Source organism: Oncorhynchus nerka, linkage group LG12, assembly GCF_034236695.1.
Source record: "Oncorhynchus nerka isolate Pitt River linkage group LG12, Oner_Uvic_2.0, whole genome shotgun sequence".
Classification (NCBI taxonomy): Eukaryota; Metazoa; Chordata; class Actinopteri; order Salmoniformes; family Salmonidae; genus Oncorhynchus; species Oncorhynchus nerka.
This window is the reverse complement of record NC_088407.1, coordinates 27,413,744-27,434,092: the sequence shown is the minus strand read 5'-3', so window position 1 is coordinate 27,434,092 and position 20,349 is coordinate 27,413,744. Positions and strand designations below refer to the sequence as shown.

General features: G+C 43.2%; 1 protein-coding gene across 1 annotated transcript in view; it reads right to left on the bottom strand.

Moving 5' to 3' along the window:
* LOC115138058 (netrin-1-like) overlaps positions 1-20,213 on the bottom strand; it is a 23,531-nt gene extending 3,318 nt beyond the window's left edge. Inside the window, exons 1-4 of the mRNA XM_029674456.2 lie at positions 19,725-20,213; positions 7,470-8,932; positions 7,155-7,343; positions 4,303-4,452 (exon numbers count right to left, since the gene is read on the bottom strand). Coding sequence (XP_029530316.2) covers positions 4,303-4,452; positions 7,155-7,343; positions 7,470-8,922 — 1,792 coding nt within the window. The 5' untranslated portion in view covers positions 8,923-8,932; positions 19,725-20,213. The remainder of the gene's footprint in view (positions 1-4,302; positions 4,453-7,154; positions 7,344-7,469; positions 8,933-19,724) is intronic.
* Between the last annotated feature and the right edge of the window lie 136 nt (positions 20,214-20,349).

Below are 20,349 nucleotides of genomic sequence, written 5' to 3'. Positions count from 1 at the left end.
GAGAGGCTATAGATAGCTCTAGAATGGGTTCAGTAGTAAAAACAAACAAGGTTTCCTTTCACCGAAAGAGTTATGAGTCCGGAGCTCTTGACGGGGAGAGAGGGGGGAGTGCTTTGAGGGGCTTGCAACAGGTGTGTAGCCCGGACTCGTGTCACCTGATTAGGGCTTAGAAAGTGTCGCCGCCCGGGCCAATTCGTATGTGGTTGTCGGCACTCCCGCAATTAGATGCAGAAACACACGTGGATTAGCGCTCTCGATTTGAAAAAAGCAAAGCCACGACTGCAGGAGTGTAGAGGATAAAGCGTTGAAAATCCCAGTAGAGCTGATCTCGGATCAGTGAGAGATAGGGCCTGCTCATAGAGGCTTTAAGGGCTCCCTGTGTTAGCACTGTTGTGGAAACAGTAAAACTAACATTGTTGGAAATTAGAGGAGAGAGTACAGATATTTGATAGCCGAGGGCGGCCCGTTTTGTGCTGAGCTACGATTTGATAAAGGCTTAGATTAATTCAATTAGGTCAAGAACAAACAAGGTTGAGAGAGGGGGGGAGAAGGGGAGATAAAGGGTCATTGAGTTAGTCACATCACAACTTACAATGAGATTAGTTAGCTATTGGAAACCAAAACCCCACAGGAGTAAGGGTGTGGGACAGGGGGGACATGTCCTCCCAATGTTAGAAGCAGGTAAAATTGCCCTCCCCCCAAAACAAATAATATTTTTATACATTTTGCAAGGCTTTTATTTTGAAAAAACGAGTCGTCATAATTAGTTTAGGGACTTTTATTCGGAGGTACTTCTATTTCAATGCTAGAATGTGAGTTACTTCCATCTCACTATCAGTTGTTAATAACAGTGTGGCAGTGTGTGGTGAGAGAACACTACCATCCCTACTCACCGCACCGGGTAAAGCAATTGTTGTAGGCAACAGCAAAGTAAGTTTAAAGTAAAAATTGTATGAATGTGAATAAACGTGGATATGTTAGAACGAACATGAGCAACTATAAGCTTTCTCCTGGTTGTACCTAGTTAGCGTTACATTTACAGTTGAGTCATTTTTAGTTTTGTCAGGTTTTATCTAACTAGCTAATGCTGGGTAGTTTTGGCTGTGTGAAAAACTGATACTGTATGTTCTCAAGCCAAGAATACTTGCTAGCTACAGAATTACTTGCACAATCACTGTCTTAGTCTTCATCGTAGGGTCAGCAAGTTAGCAAGTTAGCAACTGCCCGTACACCACCCCTGGAAAACTAGCTGGCGAATTTGAGTGATTTCAGATTAGATGTCAGTAGCCCTTTCCTGCAGTCAAATGACCAAATCGCCCTCTAGTGGTTAATGTTATTAATGTTTTTCATAATTTCATCGTTAATAAACAATAAGTTCATAGACTTATGATCTATAATAGTGTGAGTCAGAGTACAAAACGATTGTTTAATTGAATATATCCACTTAACAGTCACAGGTATTCAGTACAGAATGAATGGCCATGGCCCTAATAAAATAAAATAAAATACCTAAGACTGATTAGACTGTACCAGAGTAAATGCCCCTCTGCAAGGTCCCCTTAGCCTTGTACATTTGCCCAATTGTAAGCTAAGATTGTCTGTATCCTTTTCTCAGAATTCCCTAGAAATTGGTATTTAAAACCTGTTTTTAAAAATCGAGGGGACCTAGAGCTGTTTAGTCACGGTAATTAGGCTTCTCCAAGCTCTGATGCTGCTGATGGTCATTAGTAGCCTACCAAACTGCTTGTTACTCAGCACTCTATTATCCCTCTAATCACTCTGACATCAATGCAAATGCAATTGAAAATCTAATAAAACACACCATGAGAGACCATGAGCTCATGTTGCGCAACATTTCTATAGGATATGCAATTGCGAGAGAAAACAGGGTTTTGATGGCCTCTATTAAAAAGAGGAGGATCCTATCAGTTTTCCATAGGCTGGGCCTACTGTATTTATTTCTCAACTTTCCTAATATTAAGCACATTTCTTATCTTTACAACAAGAGTATAGCCTACCTGGCTGGCATGAAAATTAACCACGGGAAAAGCGTCCACCATTCGCTATTTAAGTGCATAAATGACATGTATTTTTTTTGAGCCAGGTGCATGATAATGGTCCATTTAAAAATCCAAATAAATTTCACACATATATTATTCAGTATATGTAAAGACAAGATTAAATCAAGAATAGTCTGATGGGTGACAATATTAGCCTATCACTTGTGAATGATGCCCAGTATAAGGCAAGAAACAATGCCTTTTTTTGCTCCTTTTTCTAATCAGTCACACACCTCATGCAGCCTAGCCCATAGGCCTATATGTTTTGATAAGGTTTGTATCACAACTAAAGTGGCCAAATAACTTGTACAATGAAGCACATTAATTGGCTTTACAAGGGGTGTAAAGCCTAACTGGAATACATACGCAGCGCGTGAGTTTCAAGTTTGGGGAAGCTCATTTTCACCATAAAATGCACCTTTATAATCAAAGCATTACATTCATAATAACATTTGCGGTCACTTTTTATAATGGTGTTTTCCTGCTAATGGAACATTCACATGGCCTACTGCCGTGTACCATTGCTAAGCTTTTAATGTGAAGAAATAGCCTAATAGTTTATTACATTTTAAGATAAAAGTTCTGATCTGTTGTGTCAGCCTCATTGCGTAAAAACGTATTTTGATGCTAGTTTTTGTATTAATTTGGGATCTATTGCATCCCACAACTGTCCCAGAATATGTTTGGAATATTTATTTCTCGCACAGTATAGAATAGCTCAGCTTTTTTAATATGTGGAATAATAGATAGACATTGGTAATTGCTTTTTCTGTTTGTTAGGCCTACTCCTCTTGTTGTCTGACAAAAAGTAAATGTGGACAGTTCTTCCAATACCTTCAATATACACTTCGGAATTGGATAAGTACGCCCGCATTTGCATCCTGGAAGTGTCTGTCTTCACTTGTAGCCTGTGAGAAAGACCTGATCACGTGATGGAGAGCCATGTGAGTGAGAGGTGCTTCGGAGCATGCAGCACTCAGGGAGAAGGGAACAACGGCCACTGGCCGCAAAAGGAATATATTTGCCCGGCCCATCACAAGGAGTCGCTAGAGCGCGATGAGCCAAGAAAAGCTCCCCCGGTCAAACCCTCCCCTAACCCGGACAACGCTAGGCCAATTGTGTGCCGCCCTATGGGACTTCCGGTCACGGCCGGTAATGACACAGCCTGGGATCGAACCCAAGGCTGTAGTGACTCCGCAACACTGCAATGTAGTGCCTTAGACCGCTGTGCCACTCGGGAAGTCTGGCATGGATTTTTTTTAAGGTGCATTACTGCCACACAAAGGGAATCCCACTGGGAAATTCATTCAAATTATGAATGAGAGACTGATGAAGTGTGTACAGCCTGCACAATAAATAAGGCAGAGGTCATGCCTTTCAAGCAACTTTTTTCAAATCATCATTAGAGTCACAACATGCAGCTTCACAATGTATTAAAAATAAAATCATATAGCCCAACATTTGTAGAGTTATTTAAGTTACATTAATAACTCTAAATTAAGCACATCGGCGTATCTATTTCTTTGTTAACCACTCAACACAGAATAGTACTCCCTCAAATTGTTTGGAGAAAATATCCTTTGTAATTTATTCAGCTTGTTCAATTGTATTTTTCATACTATAAAATAATATTAAATAATAGCATGGAATTTCTAACCAAATCTTGTTTTCTAAATGAACTAATGTAGCCCAGATCAGGACCTAACATAAGGACAACTCCGAGTATGCTATTCTGTTCTTCTGAAATAGACTGCATTTTCTTCCTATCATGTTTCTTTAGAACTGTCTAAAATAAATCATTGATTTATTGGGAAGGTGGATTTTGGATTTATTAGACTAAAATGTAGATGTCCCAAAGGTCTGCATCAGTGGCTTGTGGTGGTTATCAGTGGTTATGTGCGGAAGCCAGGAGATACTAAATGTGTTTATGATAATTAACGGTCAATTACAGTGAGACTGACAGTGATTTGCTTGACAATCACTGGCTGATGACATTTTGTGACTGCCACAGCCCCTGCACAGGAGTATGACTCAAGTGACAATGAAACTCTGTAGTTGGGCTTAGTTGGCCAGTCCACATAAACTGAGAACCATGTAATAACACGGGTACCATTTTGGTTCCAAAGCTCCAGGACAATCACATTCTTTCAAAAATCCCCATGAGAATGTTATTGTCATTAGAAGTTTGGCTCCAACATGGAGGACAGTTTCCAGACAGAGTAGTTAGGTAAAGTAGACTTACGGACGCAGGGGCGGAGTGGGGAGTGCCCCTGTTTGTAACCAGGGGCGCAGCGGTTGCATCTCAGTCCCATCACGCCATCCCGACACAGACACTGTCCCGATGTCTGGTTACACCAGAGACCCACAGCACCCATAGGGTGACACTGACACGCTGAGAGAGCAGGAGAAGATGGAGGGATGGGAGGAGAGAGAAGGTTAATGTCACATGGTAAAGAGCATTGTATTAATAACCTTTGATTGCTCCTAATAAAGCTTCTATGAATGTACAAGAGGGAAAGAGAGAGAGAGAAGAAAAGGAGCGAGGGAGAGAGAGACGACAAACACAGAGAGAGGGAACGATGGAGGGAAGACAGTTTAAAGACGACAGAAAAAGGAATGGTAGAGAGGAGTGAAAATAATGATACATGGACAAAGCAAACATGGAAATAGGATGTAAAAGGATGAATGATATAGCAGTTTAGAAGGAAGGAGAAAGGTAGAGTTGAGGTCATCGAAAGGGCACAGATAGAAAGAGGAAGGCATTCTCTAGTAGGTCTGTTTTTCCTCCAGTAATGTAGTTTAAACAAACCCTTACAGATACTTCAAACACCTTTAAGTAATTAGCTCTAAGGGCAGGTCACTAAGGCTCGGAAAAAGGTTGACTTGGCCGGAACATTGATCAAATAAACATGGTTCGTTTATCTATCATTGGTGATTAAATCACATAATATTATGACACATAAATAGCACTAATGTAACTTCCATAAGTTACAAATCTATGGCCTACAAATACACTGAGTGTACAAAACATTCAGAACACCTTCCCTCAGAACAGCCTCAATTTGTTGGGGCCTGTTGGCCCATGTTGACTCCAATGCTTCCCACAGTTGTGTCAAGTTGGCTTGATGTCCTTTGGCTGCTGGACCATTCTTGATGCACACGGGAAACTGCTGAGCGGGAAAAACCCAGCAGCGTTGCAGTTCTTGATACAAACCAGTGCGCCTGGCACCTACTACTACTCCCTGTTCAAAGGCAGTTAAATCTTTTGTCTTGTCCATTCACCCTCTGAATGGCAAACATATACAATCCATGTCCCAATTGTCTCAAGGCTTAAAAATCCTTCTTTAACCCGTCTCCTCCCCTTCATCTACACTGATTGAAGTGGATTTAACAAGTGAAATCAATAATGAATCATAGCTTTCACCTGTACATATGCTTTATCGTTTAGAAATGAAAGCACTTTATATAGTCCCCCCATTTGAAGATGTCATAAGTATTTACACAAAATTCACTTAAGAGTGTATTAAAGTATGTTTTGAAAAAAGTAACCGAATGGTGAATAATGATTGGAATAAGATATGATTTTTCGTGACACTTCTAAATGAATCCTGATGATGCCATGGTTAAGAAAAACCGTGAATGAATCATGAATTAATGAATGATGAGTGAGAAAGTTACAGAGGCTACAACCAAACACGCTAACCTCTCACCATTACCAGTGGAGATTAGCATTTTTTTGGGTGGGGGGTGATCTTTGTCTCTCTCTGTAGCTTTCAAATGTTTTATCATTCACAATTCATCAATTCATTCATGATTATCTGTAATGATTATGCATGATCATCTGTGGATGCTACCTACATTAATGTAGACCAGTTCAGAAGTGTCTTCTTTTCTTACTACTAATAAAAGGGACCCCAAAAGAACACAATACTTTATTCACCATTCAGTTCCTGTTGGGCAAAAGACAATCTGAAACAACCAAAACAAGCTGTGAATGAATCCAACACTTTTGTAAAGTCACACGCTTGATGTTGTCACTGTATGAAAGGAATATGGGACTAAATGTTACACTTTTGATACACTATAAGTGAAATTTGTCCAAATACTTTTGACATCTTCAAATGGGGGAACCAGAAACATAAAGTTCTTTCATTTCTAAACTGTAAAACTGACATGTATGAAAATACCCTCAAATAAAATAAAATGTCGGCAATATAAAACATTTGATCTCAAATCCAAAATGCCGGAGTATAGAGACACATTTGAAATGCTAGCTGCACTGTCCACAAACACACGGAGGGGAGTGTATTTATGGCCTGGATGCTAGTCTGTTGCTGCTCTCTTGCCAACTCCTTGTTACTCAAGTCAAATGTGACATGACAATTCCACAAGGAGTTAGCAAGAGCTGAAAGAGACTATATATACTTACATTAAAAATATATACACTAAAACAACAACAACAACATATTTAAAAAATAAAAAGCTGAAAGGGACTGGCACCAAGGCTAAAATATCTCATTCTAATCTAGTTACATTTCTCCAATATTGCTATAACTGCAACCCCCTTGCACTTGCACGACACACACACTCAATCACACACACACGCACCTGCATGTGTCATGTGCATGACCTCACTCCATTAAAAGTGGTTATATTAGGACTTCGGTCAACCGCCCCAAAAGCATGCCAGAGTGTCACAGTCACTTAGAACATGTGACCAGTCAAAGGTCAAATGTCAGGGTGGATTCCAGCCAGTGGTAACAACATGCACACTAAATCCAGTCGACTAGCATACAGAAATAACTGTCCTCTGTCACAATGTAACTACCTCATAAACACTGTGGAGGAGGCTGGAACCCAGACACATGTAGGCATACCTTGTAGACTAGCAGATGCACAAAGAGAAACAGATATCCTAACAGATGCAGATGCACACACACTTGGACACACACTGATCTCTGCATGGATAAGATACACAGCTGGTCTGTGCGACTTAATACAGGCACAACCGCTTTAATGTGCATGCACACGCACGCACACGCACACACATAAACACACACACACACACTCTCTCCCTCCGTCTCTCTGACTGACGTTGGCAGGTCTTGCGATGGGTGGGGGGCTTGCTGTGGTCTCGGGTGTATCCGTTCTGGCAGGACTGGCAGTGGCGCCCCGCTGTGTGATGCCGACACTTCAGACATACTCCCCCGCTGTGCCGGCCCGACTGCTGGAACACCTCCATGCTGAACCGACACTTAGAGGAGTGGCTGTTACACTCACACGCTGGAGGGAGGGAGGGGAGGGAATTCATTTCAATAAAGCCAGTAAAGTTTACATCCATGATCCAATTTGCACACACATACATACACACACGCACACACAGACACAGTAGTGGGGGGTGTGACTCACAGACGCACTGTTGTGGCTGACTGGGCGTGGCTCGTTGCCAGGGCCTGTCGTAGTAGAAGTCCTCACAAACATCGCAGTCCGTCCCTGCTGTGTGGTGCTCACACACACACACCGCCCGGCCCGCATCATCACGACGACACCGAGAGGCATGTCCGTTACACTTACACCTGCCCCCCACCTGCAGGTCGGAGAGGGCCAGGGCGGGCCGGACAGGGGAGGTGGAGATCAATGGAGAGGGAGGAGCCAGCTCAAGATTCCGATTGGCTCTCACTTTCTGCTGGTTGTTCCTCCTCCTCCGAAGTTCCCGCCCCTTGTTGATTCTCCCCTGCTTGCTGTCGATTGTCCAACCACAGATGCTGCCTTCCTGACACGGACTCCAATGGTGGCCCCTCTCCCTCTCGCGGCCATGCCCTTTTCCGTTTCCGTTTCCTCTTTTGGAGATGTCTATTTCCATAGTGTCTCCTTCTGACTCCTTCCGGGTCACGTTGTGTCCGTCCTCTCCCCGATCCCCCGACCCTTTGTTGTATCCTCCTCCGTTCCTCCTTCGTTTTTCTGTCTTTTTTTTCTCCTTCTCCACAAACCCCCATTTATTGTTGTCCCCATTCACCTTATTCACCTGTCCCACCACAGCCTCGTACTTTGACCCTGCCCTCCACCTCAGAACACCTCCACCCGCTCCCTCCCCCCCTTTCCCCTCCGAACTCCCCACCTTGGTCTGCTGGGACTGGGTCACCTCGTGGAACACTAACCGTATGTCCGTGGCCGTCACCCAGTCCTGCAGGGTGGGGCTGTAGTCAAAGTCAGGAGAGGAGGGTCTTCCATCTAGGGTGGAGAAGGCCAGCAACATGCCTCCCCGGTGCCTCTGCAGGGGCCGGGGGTCTGAGCACAGAGGCTCTGTCTCCTGGTGCCTGGTCTGGGCCACCGTCTGGGCCTGGAGCCCAAACTTCCCGGGGCAGTCGCTGGAGTAGTGCTGCATGGGCCTCCAGGTGCGCCCGTGGTCCATGGACTTGAGCACGGATAAGGAGACGGGGTCTGACGGCTCCCCCTGCTGGCAAAACTGCAGGCTGATGTAGGTGACCTCGAAGCGTCGGCCCAGGGGAAGGGTGAGGACCCAGTCCCCGCCGTCGAGGCCTCCGGGCTGGGCCGTCCAGCAGGTCAAGTTGTGTGGGTTGTGGAGGTCCGTGAGGGCGCTGACGTTAACAGCTTTCTGGTCGGGGGGTCCTCGGAGGGAGTGGGCGGTACTGACAGGGACACCGTGAGCGGCATTGATGAATTCCGACAGGCAGTGTCGCGGACGCCCATCCAAGTGGTAGCAGGGGTCATGGGGTGAGGTCCAGCTCAGAGGGGAGTGAGAGAGGGAAGGGGAAAGGAGGGAAGGAGGGAGGAAAATTAGGAGAAGTAGGAGAAAAGGGAGGGCCAAGGAGGGGAGAGGGGAGAAGGGCAGGAACATCATGTCATCGAGCCTGTGGGAGAAAATACAAAAATCAACGATTTTAGGGGATAAAGTGACGGGGCGAAATCATAAAAGGAAAATATATTGATGAATTTATATGACTTGTGGTTGGAGCCAAAGGGAGGGGCCGTCTGAGGTAGAGAGACCACCGGTGCCTTTATTGAAAACACACCAGCTCGCAGCACCACCATGAACATTTTAACATCCCTCGTATCCCTCATATCCCTCATACAATCCAACCAAATCTACCTCCACCCTTAAACAGGCCTATTTCTCTACCCAAAAACAGCCTTTAAAAACCTATTATCTTGGCCCATGAAGAGCGGATGAGTGTAAGGATGAAAGCATATACCGAGTGGATGAGTGTATGGATGAGAGTGTATAGAAACCCAGCCCATAAGTCGTGCTTAAGTGTATGGATAAAAGCGTGTACAAAGTAAAGAGCGTATGCAGAGTGGATGAGTGGATGGATGAGAGTGTATAAAGAGTGGATGAATGTGTGGATGAGATGGATGAAAGCATACAGAAAACCAGCGGGTCTGTACGGGATGACAAAAAACAGCTGGGTCTGAAAACACAAGCTGGGCAGCATCCATCATCTTTATGTTCCTCCTTTTAAATCCTTCTCCTGTCGCTCTGCTTCACTCCACTCTACTCAACGCACATGGCCAGGAACCCGAGTTTTGGAGAGCCCAAAGTGTGGAGAGAAATGGAAGGAGGGAGAGAGAGAGAGGGTGTGAGAAAGAAAGACAAAGAGAGGGGAAGGAAGGAGAGATAGAGCTTAGTGTGGAAGATGGAGGGAAAGATTTATAGAAGAGAACGCGAGAAATGTGTGTTCAGCTTCAACCCCTGTACAGTCACTTCCTGTGAGAAGACAAACACAGACTTGTGTATGTCCTTAGTGTGAACAGATTCCCTTCCCTCCTAAAACGGCTGGTGATGTGTTAAATGTATTTGTCTGCCAAGAATTGATAGTGATACCAGAGAATGTTACTTCATTTGTGCCTGCAGACATGGGAGAACAATGCGTCTACTTTCCCTGCCAACATGATCTACAACAAACTTTGCGGTTTTATAGACAGACGGATAGGCTGGGGGCAAGCAAACAAGACTCCTACCCAACACTTCACACCAAGCAATTTACAAAGACACAGATTGTTAGGATCCATCTCTTCTCCAGGCCCTCCTCTATTCCTCTGTAAATGTATCTCTGCTATGCAGTGGGTCTGTCTCGCTCTTTCCCTCCTCCCCTTTTACTCATTCCCTCTCTACTGGCATTGCATCATCTCTCTCATATATATATATATTAGTGTCAAACGCTTGTTAGGACATCGTCAATCAAGACGCAATGATTGACGATGTCCTAACAAGCGTCTGACACTAACAGTGCCGTCAGTGGGGCTGTATAAACCAACCCCATAGGAGAGGATAGAGGATAGAAAAAATGGTTGGGAGCCACCCAGGGCTAGTCATCACACTTAATTAAACCACAGCCCGAAACTTGAGGCTTCTCTTAGGACTACAGCACTATAAGTGGCTCCAGGGTGGGGGGGGGGGGGTTACAACGGAAGTTATTACTCAAGTCACCCCCCAAAACGTGTTATGATTCCCTGCGAGCCCCCAAAAACCAGACGTGGAGGTGGAGGATGAGGCTGGTCAGGTATATCGGGCGGCTATGTTTTGGGGTGTCGTTATTGGAAACGCCACGACCGGCGGCTGAGGTGACGAGTGGTCCGACTGCAGCCCCTGTCCTGCTCTGACGCATTCCTGGGGTCCGGTGTGCACCCCTTGAGCATTCCTGGGGTCCGGTGTGCACCCCTTGAGCATTCCACACGTGTTGCAACATGCTTCGTTGGGAACCCGAACAGCCCGCTAAAAACTGAGCCTCATTAATTGATCGACTGATTAATTAGGTCTCGGGTTTCATATTGGCGTCAGGGTTGCGCTCGAGGGGAGAAAGGGGAGGCGAGATGGGGAGAGGGGATGTCTGGTACAGTATAATCAGGGGAAGAGATGGTATAAGGAGGTAAAGATGGTGGTGGGGTGGTGGGTTAGGGGAATTCAAGGAATGATTCTTAAAAAGGGGTTGTGGTGATGGGGGAATGTCTGGGAAATTCAGACAAGATGCTGTTGGTGGGTAGGGGCGTAAGGGGTTAAGGGGGGTTAGGATACAGAGGCGAGGGGATTGTTTGCTATTCCCCATGACGTTATTTGCACTCGTCTTTCTAGGTAACATTACCACTAATTAAGCATAGCCCCCATAACAAACAACATGATGGAGGGAAGCTTTTCAGAGAGGAGCACTCAGCACAGGGCTCTTTAAAGTGCGCCTCACCATTCTCTGTGCCCCCAGGCCAAATCCAGACCCTTACCCCCTTCATCCCCCTCCGCTCCGATACCAGATCGCCAGTCTGGCACCTGGAATGTAAACCAGCCACCAGATATTGTTTCAATGTTTTTCTCAGTCACTTTCCATAAATTCACACACCCAGCATGTCGGAAGAACACAGTGGATGAGTGGCATTCCTCTTTAATAGAGCTTTAAAGACGAGAAGAAGACAGCAAAAACATTCATATCCCAAATATTGTACAACATAGAAGTAACTGACAAAATAAAGGAAACACCATCATAAAGTGTCTTAATGGGGTGTTGGGGCACCACGGGCCAGAACAGCTTCAATGTATTTTGGCAGAGATTCTACAAGTGTCTGGAAGTGGAACTCTATTGGAAGGATGAGACAACATTCTTCCACAAAAAAATCCATAATTTGTTGTTTTGTTGATGGAAAACGCTGTCTTAAGCGCAGCTCCAGAATCTCCAGTAAGTGTTCAACTGAGTTGAGATTTGGTGACTAAGACGGCCATTGCATATGGTTTATACAGTTGAAGTCGGAAGTTTACATACACCTTAGTCAAATACATTTAATCTCAGTTTTTCACAATTTCTGACATTTAATCCAACTAAAAATTCCCTGTCTTCGGTCAGTTAGGATCACCACTTTATTATAATAATGTGAAATGTCAGAATATTAATAGAGAGAATGATTGATTTATTTCATCACATTTCCAGTGGGTCAGAAGTTTACATACTCTCAATTAGTATTTGGTAGCATTACCTTTAAATTGTTTAACTTGGGTCAAACATTTTGGGTAGCCTTCCACAAGCTTCCCACAATAAGTTGGGTGAATTTTGGCCCATTCCTCCTGACAGAGCTGGTGCAACTGAGTCAGGTTTGTAGGCCTCCTTGCTCACACACGCCTTTTCAGTTCTGCCCACAAATTTTATATAGGATTGTTGTCAGGGCTTTGTGATGGCCACTCCAATACCTTGACTTTGTTGTCCTTAAGCCATTTTGCCACCATTGTGGAAGTTTGCTTGGGGTCATTGTCCATCTGGAAGACCCATTTGCGACCAAGCTTTAACTTCCTGCCTGATGTCTTAAGATGTTGCTTCATTATATCCACATAATTTCCCATCCTCATGATGCCATCTATTTTGTGAAGTGCACCAGTCCCTCCTGCAGCAAAGCACCCCCACAACATGATGCTGCAATCCCCTGTGCTTCACGGTTGGGATGGTGTTCTTCGGCTTGCAAGCACTCCCCCTTTTTCCTCCAAACATAACAATGGTCATTATGGCCAAACAGTTATATTTTTATTTCATCAGACCAGAGGACATTTATCCAAAAAGTATGATCTTTGTCCCCATGTGCAGTTGTAAACCGTAGTCTGGCTTTTTTATGGCGGTTTTGGAGCAGTGGCTTCTTCCTTGCTGAGAGGCCTTTTAGGTTATGTCGATATAGGACTAGTTTTACTGTGGATATAGATAATTTTGTACCTGTTTCCTCCAGCATCTTCACAAGGTCCTTTGCTGTTGTTCTGGGATTGATATTCACTTTTCACACCAAAGTACGTTCATCTCTAGGAGACAGAAGGTGTCTCCTTCCTGAGCGGTATGACGGCTGCATGGTCCCATGGTGCTTATACTTGCGTACTATTGTTTGTACAGATGAACGTGGTATCTTCAGGCGTTTGGAAATTGCTCCCAAGGATGAACCAGACTTGTGGAGGTCTACAATTTTTTTGCTGAGGTCTTGGCTGATTTCTTTTGATTTTCCCATGATGTCAAGCAAAGAGGCACTGAGTGTGAAGGTAGGCCTTGAAATAAATCCACAGTTACACCTCCTATTGACTCAAATGATGTCAATTAGCCTATTAGAAGCTTCTAAAGCAATGACATCACTTTCTGGAATTTTCCAAGCTGTTTAAAGGCACAGTCAACTTGGTGTATGTAAACTTCTGATCCACTGGAATTGTGATACAGTGAATTATAAGTGAAATAATCTGTCTGTAAACAATTGTTGGAAAAATTACTTGTGTCGTGTACAGTAGATGTCCTAACCGACTTGCCAAAACTATAGTTTGTTAACAAGAAATTTGTGGAGTGGTTGAAAAAGTAGTTTTATTGACTCCAACCTACGTGTATTGGTAAACTTCCCGACTTCAACTGTATTGTTTTCATGGTCATGACACCATTCAGTGACCACTATTGCCCTGTGGATGGGGTCATTTTCATTCTATGGCGGCATAGCCATGGTAGTCAAAATAATGTCCTGCCCAGCACTTTTATACATGATCCTAAGCATGATGGGATGTTAATTGCTTAATTAACTCAGGAACCACACCTACGTTGAAGCCCCTCCTTTCAATATAGTTTGTATCCCTCATTTAATCAAGTGTTGCCATTATTTGGACAATTAATAGGCGTATCCATTACAATAACTTATCATGGAGAATCACATAATTAACGGTTTTCCAGAGTAAATATGAACCGATCACTGACATTGAATACTATTTCACGCTTACATCATATAGTGTATATACTAAAGTATCAAAACGATTTGTCAGCAAGGCTTTTGATGATGTAACGTTTCAAAAACCTTACATGAGCGAATAGTGTTTAAGTAAGGTCAATGATGTCTCTGGAGGGAGGCCGTATGCATGGTCTTTAAAAGCAGGGGCGGGCAGTGTGCTCAGCTGGCGAAGGCCTGGGGAAATACTTAAAGACAACCTGGGTCATGTTTACAGCATAGTCTAACATGGTGGGAGTTAGCTAACAGGAGAGTATTCTGCTCATGTTCTCACAGTAAGCCTCCAGTAGAAATCTGCTCTAAGACGCTTTGTATAATCGTTCGTTCCTTCATACTTATGAGTTCAATGAGTTGTCATAGGGTCAAAGGTGTGAGGAGTTTCAAAGTAGCGCTTTGGGTTCAAACAGTCTCCTCTGTAAAATCCTGTCACTTCCACCAATTGTTTAAAATACTTTGCTACTGTATGTTCTGTCAACGCGTGGGGAGGTTGTGCTTTGAGGGTTCAGATAATAAGAAGATATACTAGGGGTACTAAGGGAGAGATGAGATAGGATACCAGGCTGTCAGAGAGGCTTATGAGCGTGGCAATGGGGGTGAAAGAATTGGGTTAAGACACAGAGAGCATAAGGGCACTGAGAGAGGGATATCATTATATGGGTGTAAGAGGGTGGGTTAGAAACGTGTAAGAAGGTGATAAAAGTAGGGAAGAAGTGGAGGATACGAGAGTAAGACGTTGACATATTAAAGAGAATACGGGGCCAGAGGGATAGGAGGGGGATTTGGAGAGGGCTAAGTGGTGTACTGTGGGTGAAGGAATAAGGGCTAATAAATTGAGAATATGATGTCATTAAGAGGGGACATGGGCAGTTGTGGGCAAGGAAGATGATGCCTTCTGCTATCTGTCAGCTCCCCGTGGGCAAGGAAGATGATGCCTTCTGCTATCTGTCAGCTCCCCTTGCCTCCGTTCCACTCTGCGGTCTAAATCTGTGTCTTTTGGGGCTGTGTATCTGGAGCAAATGAGCTGGATTTGGCCTGTCTCACACACTTTAACATTCCTTGTCATGGGCAGCAGTGTAGAGCATTACCCAGCTATTCCGCAGCCCAGCCACAGCCTCAGCACGACCATTGAATACAACATGCAAGATGGAGGCAGAGGAGACAGTGTGCTTTGTAAACAGTAGGCTTTGTTAATTTGTTATTGTGCAATATTTGATATGGTTGTCTGATGCACTTATATTAAACTGACTAAATAGCTAAGGGTAAAGGATGTGGCTTATTAAAATACCACGAGGAGTGAGGAAATGAAAAGAACAGGCTTAAGAAGTGATAGAAATCATGTTCAAACAACTCTGGTTCACAGTGGACGACTTCTTTCAAGAACGTACAGTGGGGCAAAAAAGTATTTAGTCAGCCACCAATTGTGCAAGTTCTCCCACTTAAAAAGATGAGAGAGGCCTGTACATTTTCATCATAGGTACACTTCAACTATGACAGACAAAATTAGAAAAAAAATCCAGAAAATCACATTGTAGGATTTTTTATGAATTTATTTGCAAATTATGGTGGAAAATAAGTATTTGGTCACCTACAAACAAGCAGGATTTCTGGCTCTCACAGACCTGTAACTTCTTCTTTAAGAGACACGTCTGTCCTCCACTCATTACCTGTATTAATGGCACCTGTTTGAACTTGTTATCAGTATAAAAGACACCTGTCCACAACCTCAAACAGTCACACTCCAAACTCCACTATGGCCAAGACCAAAGAGCTGTCAAAGGACACCAGAAACAAAATTGTAGACCTGCACCAGGCTGGGAAGACTGAATCTGCAACAGGTAAGCAGCTTGGTTTGAAGAAATCAACTGTGGGAGCAATTATTAGGAAATGGAAGACATACAAGACCACTGATAATCTCCCTCGATCTGGGGCTCCACGCAAGATCTCAACCCGTGGGGTCAAAATGATCACAAGAACGGTGAGCAAAAATCCCAGAACCACACGGGGGGACCTAGTGAATGACCTGCAGAGAGCTGGGACCAAAGTAACAAAGCCTACCATCAGTAACACACTACGCTGCCAGGGACTCAAATCCTGCAGTGCCAGACGTGTCCCCCCGCTTAAGCCAGTACATGTCCAGGCCAGTCTGAAGTTTGCTAGAGAGCATTTGCATGATCCAGAAGATGATTGGGAGAATGTCATTTGGTCAGATGAAACCAAAATATAACTTTTTGGTAAAAACTCAACTCATCGTGTTTGGAGGACAAAGAATGCTGAGTTGCATCCAAAGAACACCATACCTACTGTGAAGCATGGGGGTGGAAACATCATGCTTTGGGGCTGTTTTTCTGAAAAGGGACCAGGACGACTGATCCTTGTAAAGGAAAGAATGAATGGGGCCATGTATCGTGAGATTTTGAGTGAAAACCTCCTTCCATCAGCAAGGGCATTGAAGATGAAACGTGGCTGGGTCTTTCAGCATGACAATGATCCCAAACACACCGCCCGGGCAACGAAGGAGTGGCTTCGTATGAATCATTTCAAGGTCCTGGAGTGGCCTAGCCAGTCTCCAGATCTCAACCTTATGGAAAATCTTTGGAGGGAGTTGAAAGTCCGTGTTGCCCAGCAACAGCCCCAAAACATCACTGATCTATAGGAGATCTGCTTGGAGGAATGGGCCAAAATACCAGCAACAGTGTGTGAAAACCTTGTGAAGACTTACAGAAAACGTTTGACCTCTGTCATTGCCAACAAAGGGTATATAACAACGTATTGAGATAAACTTTTGTTATTGACCAAATACTTATTTTCCACCATAATTTGCAAATTAATTAATAAAAAATCCTACAATGTGATTTTCTGGATTTTTTTTCTCATTCTGTCTGTCATAGTTGAAGTGTACCTATGATGAAAATGACAGGCCTCTCTCATCTTTTTAAGTGGGAGAACTTGCACAAGTGGTGGCTGACTAAATACTTTTTTGCACCACTGTATAACAATATGCACCCTGGGCTAAGGCTTCCAATTGTCCTTAGCCCGTCTGAAACATAACGCAGCATAGAGACAAGGAGAAGAGAAATGCGATGTATTCTCCCTGTATTCCCAAACAGCATTCCTGTCCGCTCCAACACAGGGTGTTATTCCACATGGAGCAGATTCCAGCAGCACTGTTTTAGGTGTAATAATCTAATTTTAGTGGGGCGGTGAGGAGGTGCAACTGACAGCACGCACAAAATGGATTATCGCCGCTGCTGCACGTATCTTTAGCAGGCCCTGTCCCTCAGGTTCGCACCTCCAACGCGCAGCCAAACGGCCGCCTGCTATGGGCGCCCCTCGGCCTGAAGTCCAGAAAGGAAAAGGGACGACACGAAGATGATTTATAAAGGGAAAAGCTTTTTACAGGGATCGAATAAGAGAACGTATGCCCTAAAGCACATGTCAAACTCATTCCACGGAGGGCCGAGTGAGTGTCTGTGAGTTCTCTTCTCCCTTGTACTTGATTGATTAAGTAAGGTCACTAATTAGGAGCTCCCCTCATCTGGTTTTCAATGTCTTAATTGGAACTAAAACCCCAAAACAGCAGACACTAAGCCCTCCATGGAATGAGCTTGATATCCCTGCCCTAAATCAGAGTTGTCAAACTCATTCTACAGAGGGTCGAGTGTCTGCGGGTTTTTTGTTTTTTCATTTAAATTAAGACCTAGACAACCAGGTGAGGGGAGTTCCTTACTAATTAGTGACCTTAATTCATCAATCAAGTACACGGGTGGAGCGAAAACCCACAGACACTCGGCCCTCTGTGGAATGAGTTTGACATATGTGCCCTAAAGGAAGCGAGGCTATTTCGCTCAATTTTGCTCTGGTTCTCGTCCCACGCTAGTTTATAACCTATCACACAAGTCGACAACGCGCTAAGCAAATCCATGGAGGTTTCGCCTCAATGTCGATATTGAAAAACAAATGGACATGAAATCATGGTTCGTGATTTCATCTTAAAGTAATGCCAAAAACAACCTCGGGCGAAATGAAAATGAAAGTGAAGCCCATTTTACTAAGTGGAAGACGTGTCATTGTGGTATTCACAATTAATTGCAGGCCACAGAGAAACGACAATAAGAATCCTCGAAAAGTATATTTTGACCACCCATTGACTTAGATTTAGAACATGCCTATTAAATCCCATTTAAAGCACGCAGAAGAAGAATTAGGCTTACAAAATCCCGTTTGATATACATTCATTTGACCGAAGATTATGACAAGATAATAGATGAACATATTGTAGACTATTTGTGTTCTGTTAATTAAATCCCCCTCGAAACATTTTTCATGGCGACAGAGGCGAAGGTGAAATCTCTACAGATACATGCAGCGTATGGGCCTGTGTTGACCTTGGAACTCGTTAAACGAAACATGTTGGAGACAATTCGATAGAAAATAATATGCGTTTGGAATTTGAATTACCAGGCAAAAAGCTACATTACCGTTTTTCTCATTAGAAAATAGAACTTAATAGCCTTTTTTGACCAATAAATCACGAATTGTTAAGCCTATTATTAGTAGTATAATTATTGTTATTGTTATTATTATATCAATAAATTGAATGATAATTGAATAATAAACCTAGTCAATAGAGATTATTTAAGGAAAATTATTTAAGGAAAAAGAGCAATAGGCTACTGTTGGCTATATAAATGTTCCCCAATCTTAATTCAATAAATTGAAAGCCGAGTTTTACTCTGGGGTGCATCCGGTTTAGAAAAATGGATGTAATAAATGAAACACCCTTTGAAGAAAAATAGTTGGATTGGTTCATTTAACACAAATGTCTATCAAATGTAGTACGATTGTTTTCGTCCAGGGTCACTTGCTGCGCGCCGCCAAATTGTCTATAATTGCACATTCCAGTAATTATGCTCAATTTGCTTCATCTTGCAGAGACAGAACCTGATGTAAGGCTATATTGTATTATACACAGTTAAGTGTTATTATCTTTCTGATCACACACTTAATCCCAATTTTCGTTATTTTCTCGAAATAAGTTTAAGCTATTTATCATGGCTGTTGTCCTTGTAGAAACACATATGCCCAATGGCATATCGCTGTTTTCAAGAGGGAAATACGATAGGCCCTAGTCATATAATAATAATGATTAGTCTATTATTATTGTTATTATTATTATAATTATAATTCAATTCAATTGAATTTAAACCTAAATAAAGGGGAGCCCGAAACAGAATAACAGTTCTGACAATAACCTTAATTTATTTGTGATGATGAACGTATTAATACATTTGCAAACATCCACTTCATGACTTATACTGTTATGGCTTATACTGTGTATCAGCTAGTCCTAAAAACATTGAGACATCTCTTGAAATTACTCTCAACCCAATACTTCCAAAATCTTAGTTTTGACAATGAAACTCTCCCAACTAACTCAACAGGCTTTTTAGATTTCAAATATTTAATTAACATAATCACACAAGAATAATTATTACCTTAGGTTAGGACATTAAGATATTAAATAAACCCTAGTCTACCGTCATAAAACAATAATCCAATGAAAATGGTCTCAGGCTAAATTATTTCATTTATTTAGCAATAATACTATATTATGCTCAGATATGCCTATATTCCCATGAAGACAACAGGTTTATATCAAATCAATCTTCAATAAAATAAAGTGTAAATCATAATTTGGATACATAAAGCCTGGAATGGGTTATAGCCTACCCATGGAGAGTAAGTGACTGCGTATACAGTACTTATAGCGCGAACTTTGGCACTCTCACCGGGTCCAAATGATCAACTTGTCAATGCCTAGTCCTTCCATTCTAAATTTAAAACAGGTCTACGAACCTCCGTGAGAAAGAAGCCACAGCGAATAAAGAAATATAGGCTACACATAAAAATGTCTAATATGAGAACACTCACCATGTGCGTCTCAATGTTTGATCTCCCTTCGCTCGTGACGGCTCATGCGGTCTTAATCAATATAGGGGCGCAACAAGTGGACTGTTATTCGGCCGCCTTGTGCTGTGCGTATGGAGTGGGGATCCAACTCGCTGCAGCCCGCCTCAGTAAGGGGGCGTCCTGTCCTGACGTCAAGACCCCGCTGCTTCTCTCAACTCCAACTCACATCTGCACAGTGCCCTACTACAGTGCAGGGCGAGTCAGTCTGGCGGACAATTTGCAGATAGATAATTAAGACAAAGTGGGCCCAATTACATAGAAGTTCATCATTGCTTTTGTAGACTTCAATCTCCTGTCGCAATATTTGTTCTCGTTTTCCAAACGTCAAATGGAAAGAAAGTCGTTGAACCACATAGTCTAGAAGGGGATAGCTCTCACATGCCGTATAGTGAGTAAGCACTAACGTAGCAGATGAACTAAAGCAGACACAGATGGAAAGCAGGAAATAAAAGAAAGAGAATGGATAGATGATGGGGGATGGAGGGAGAAGCGAGTGACTGAGAGAGGAGGAGGAAACTTTCCCAGAGAAACCCCATAAAACTGATTGATGACTTCTCTTGAGGAATGTTTCCCCAGGTGTGTGTGT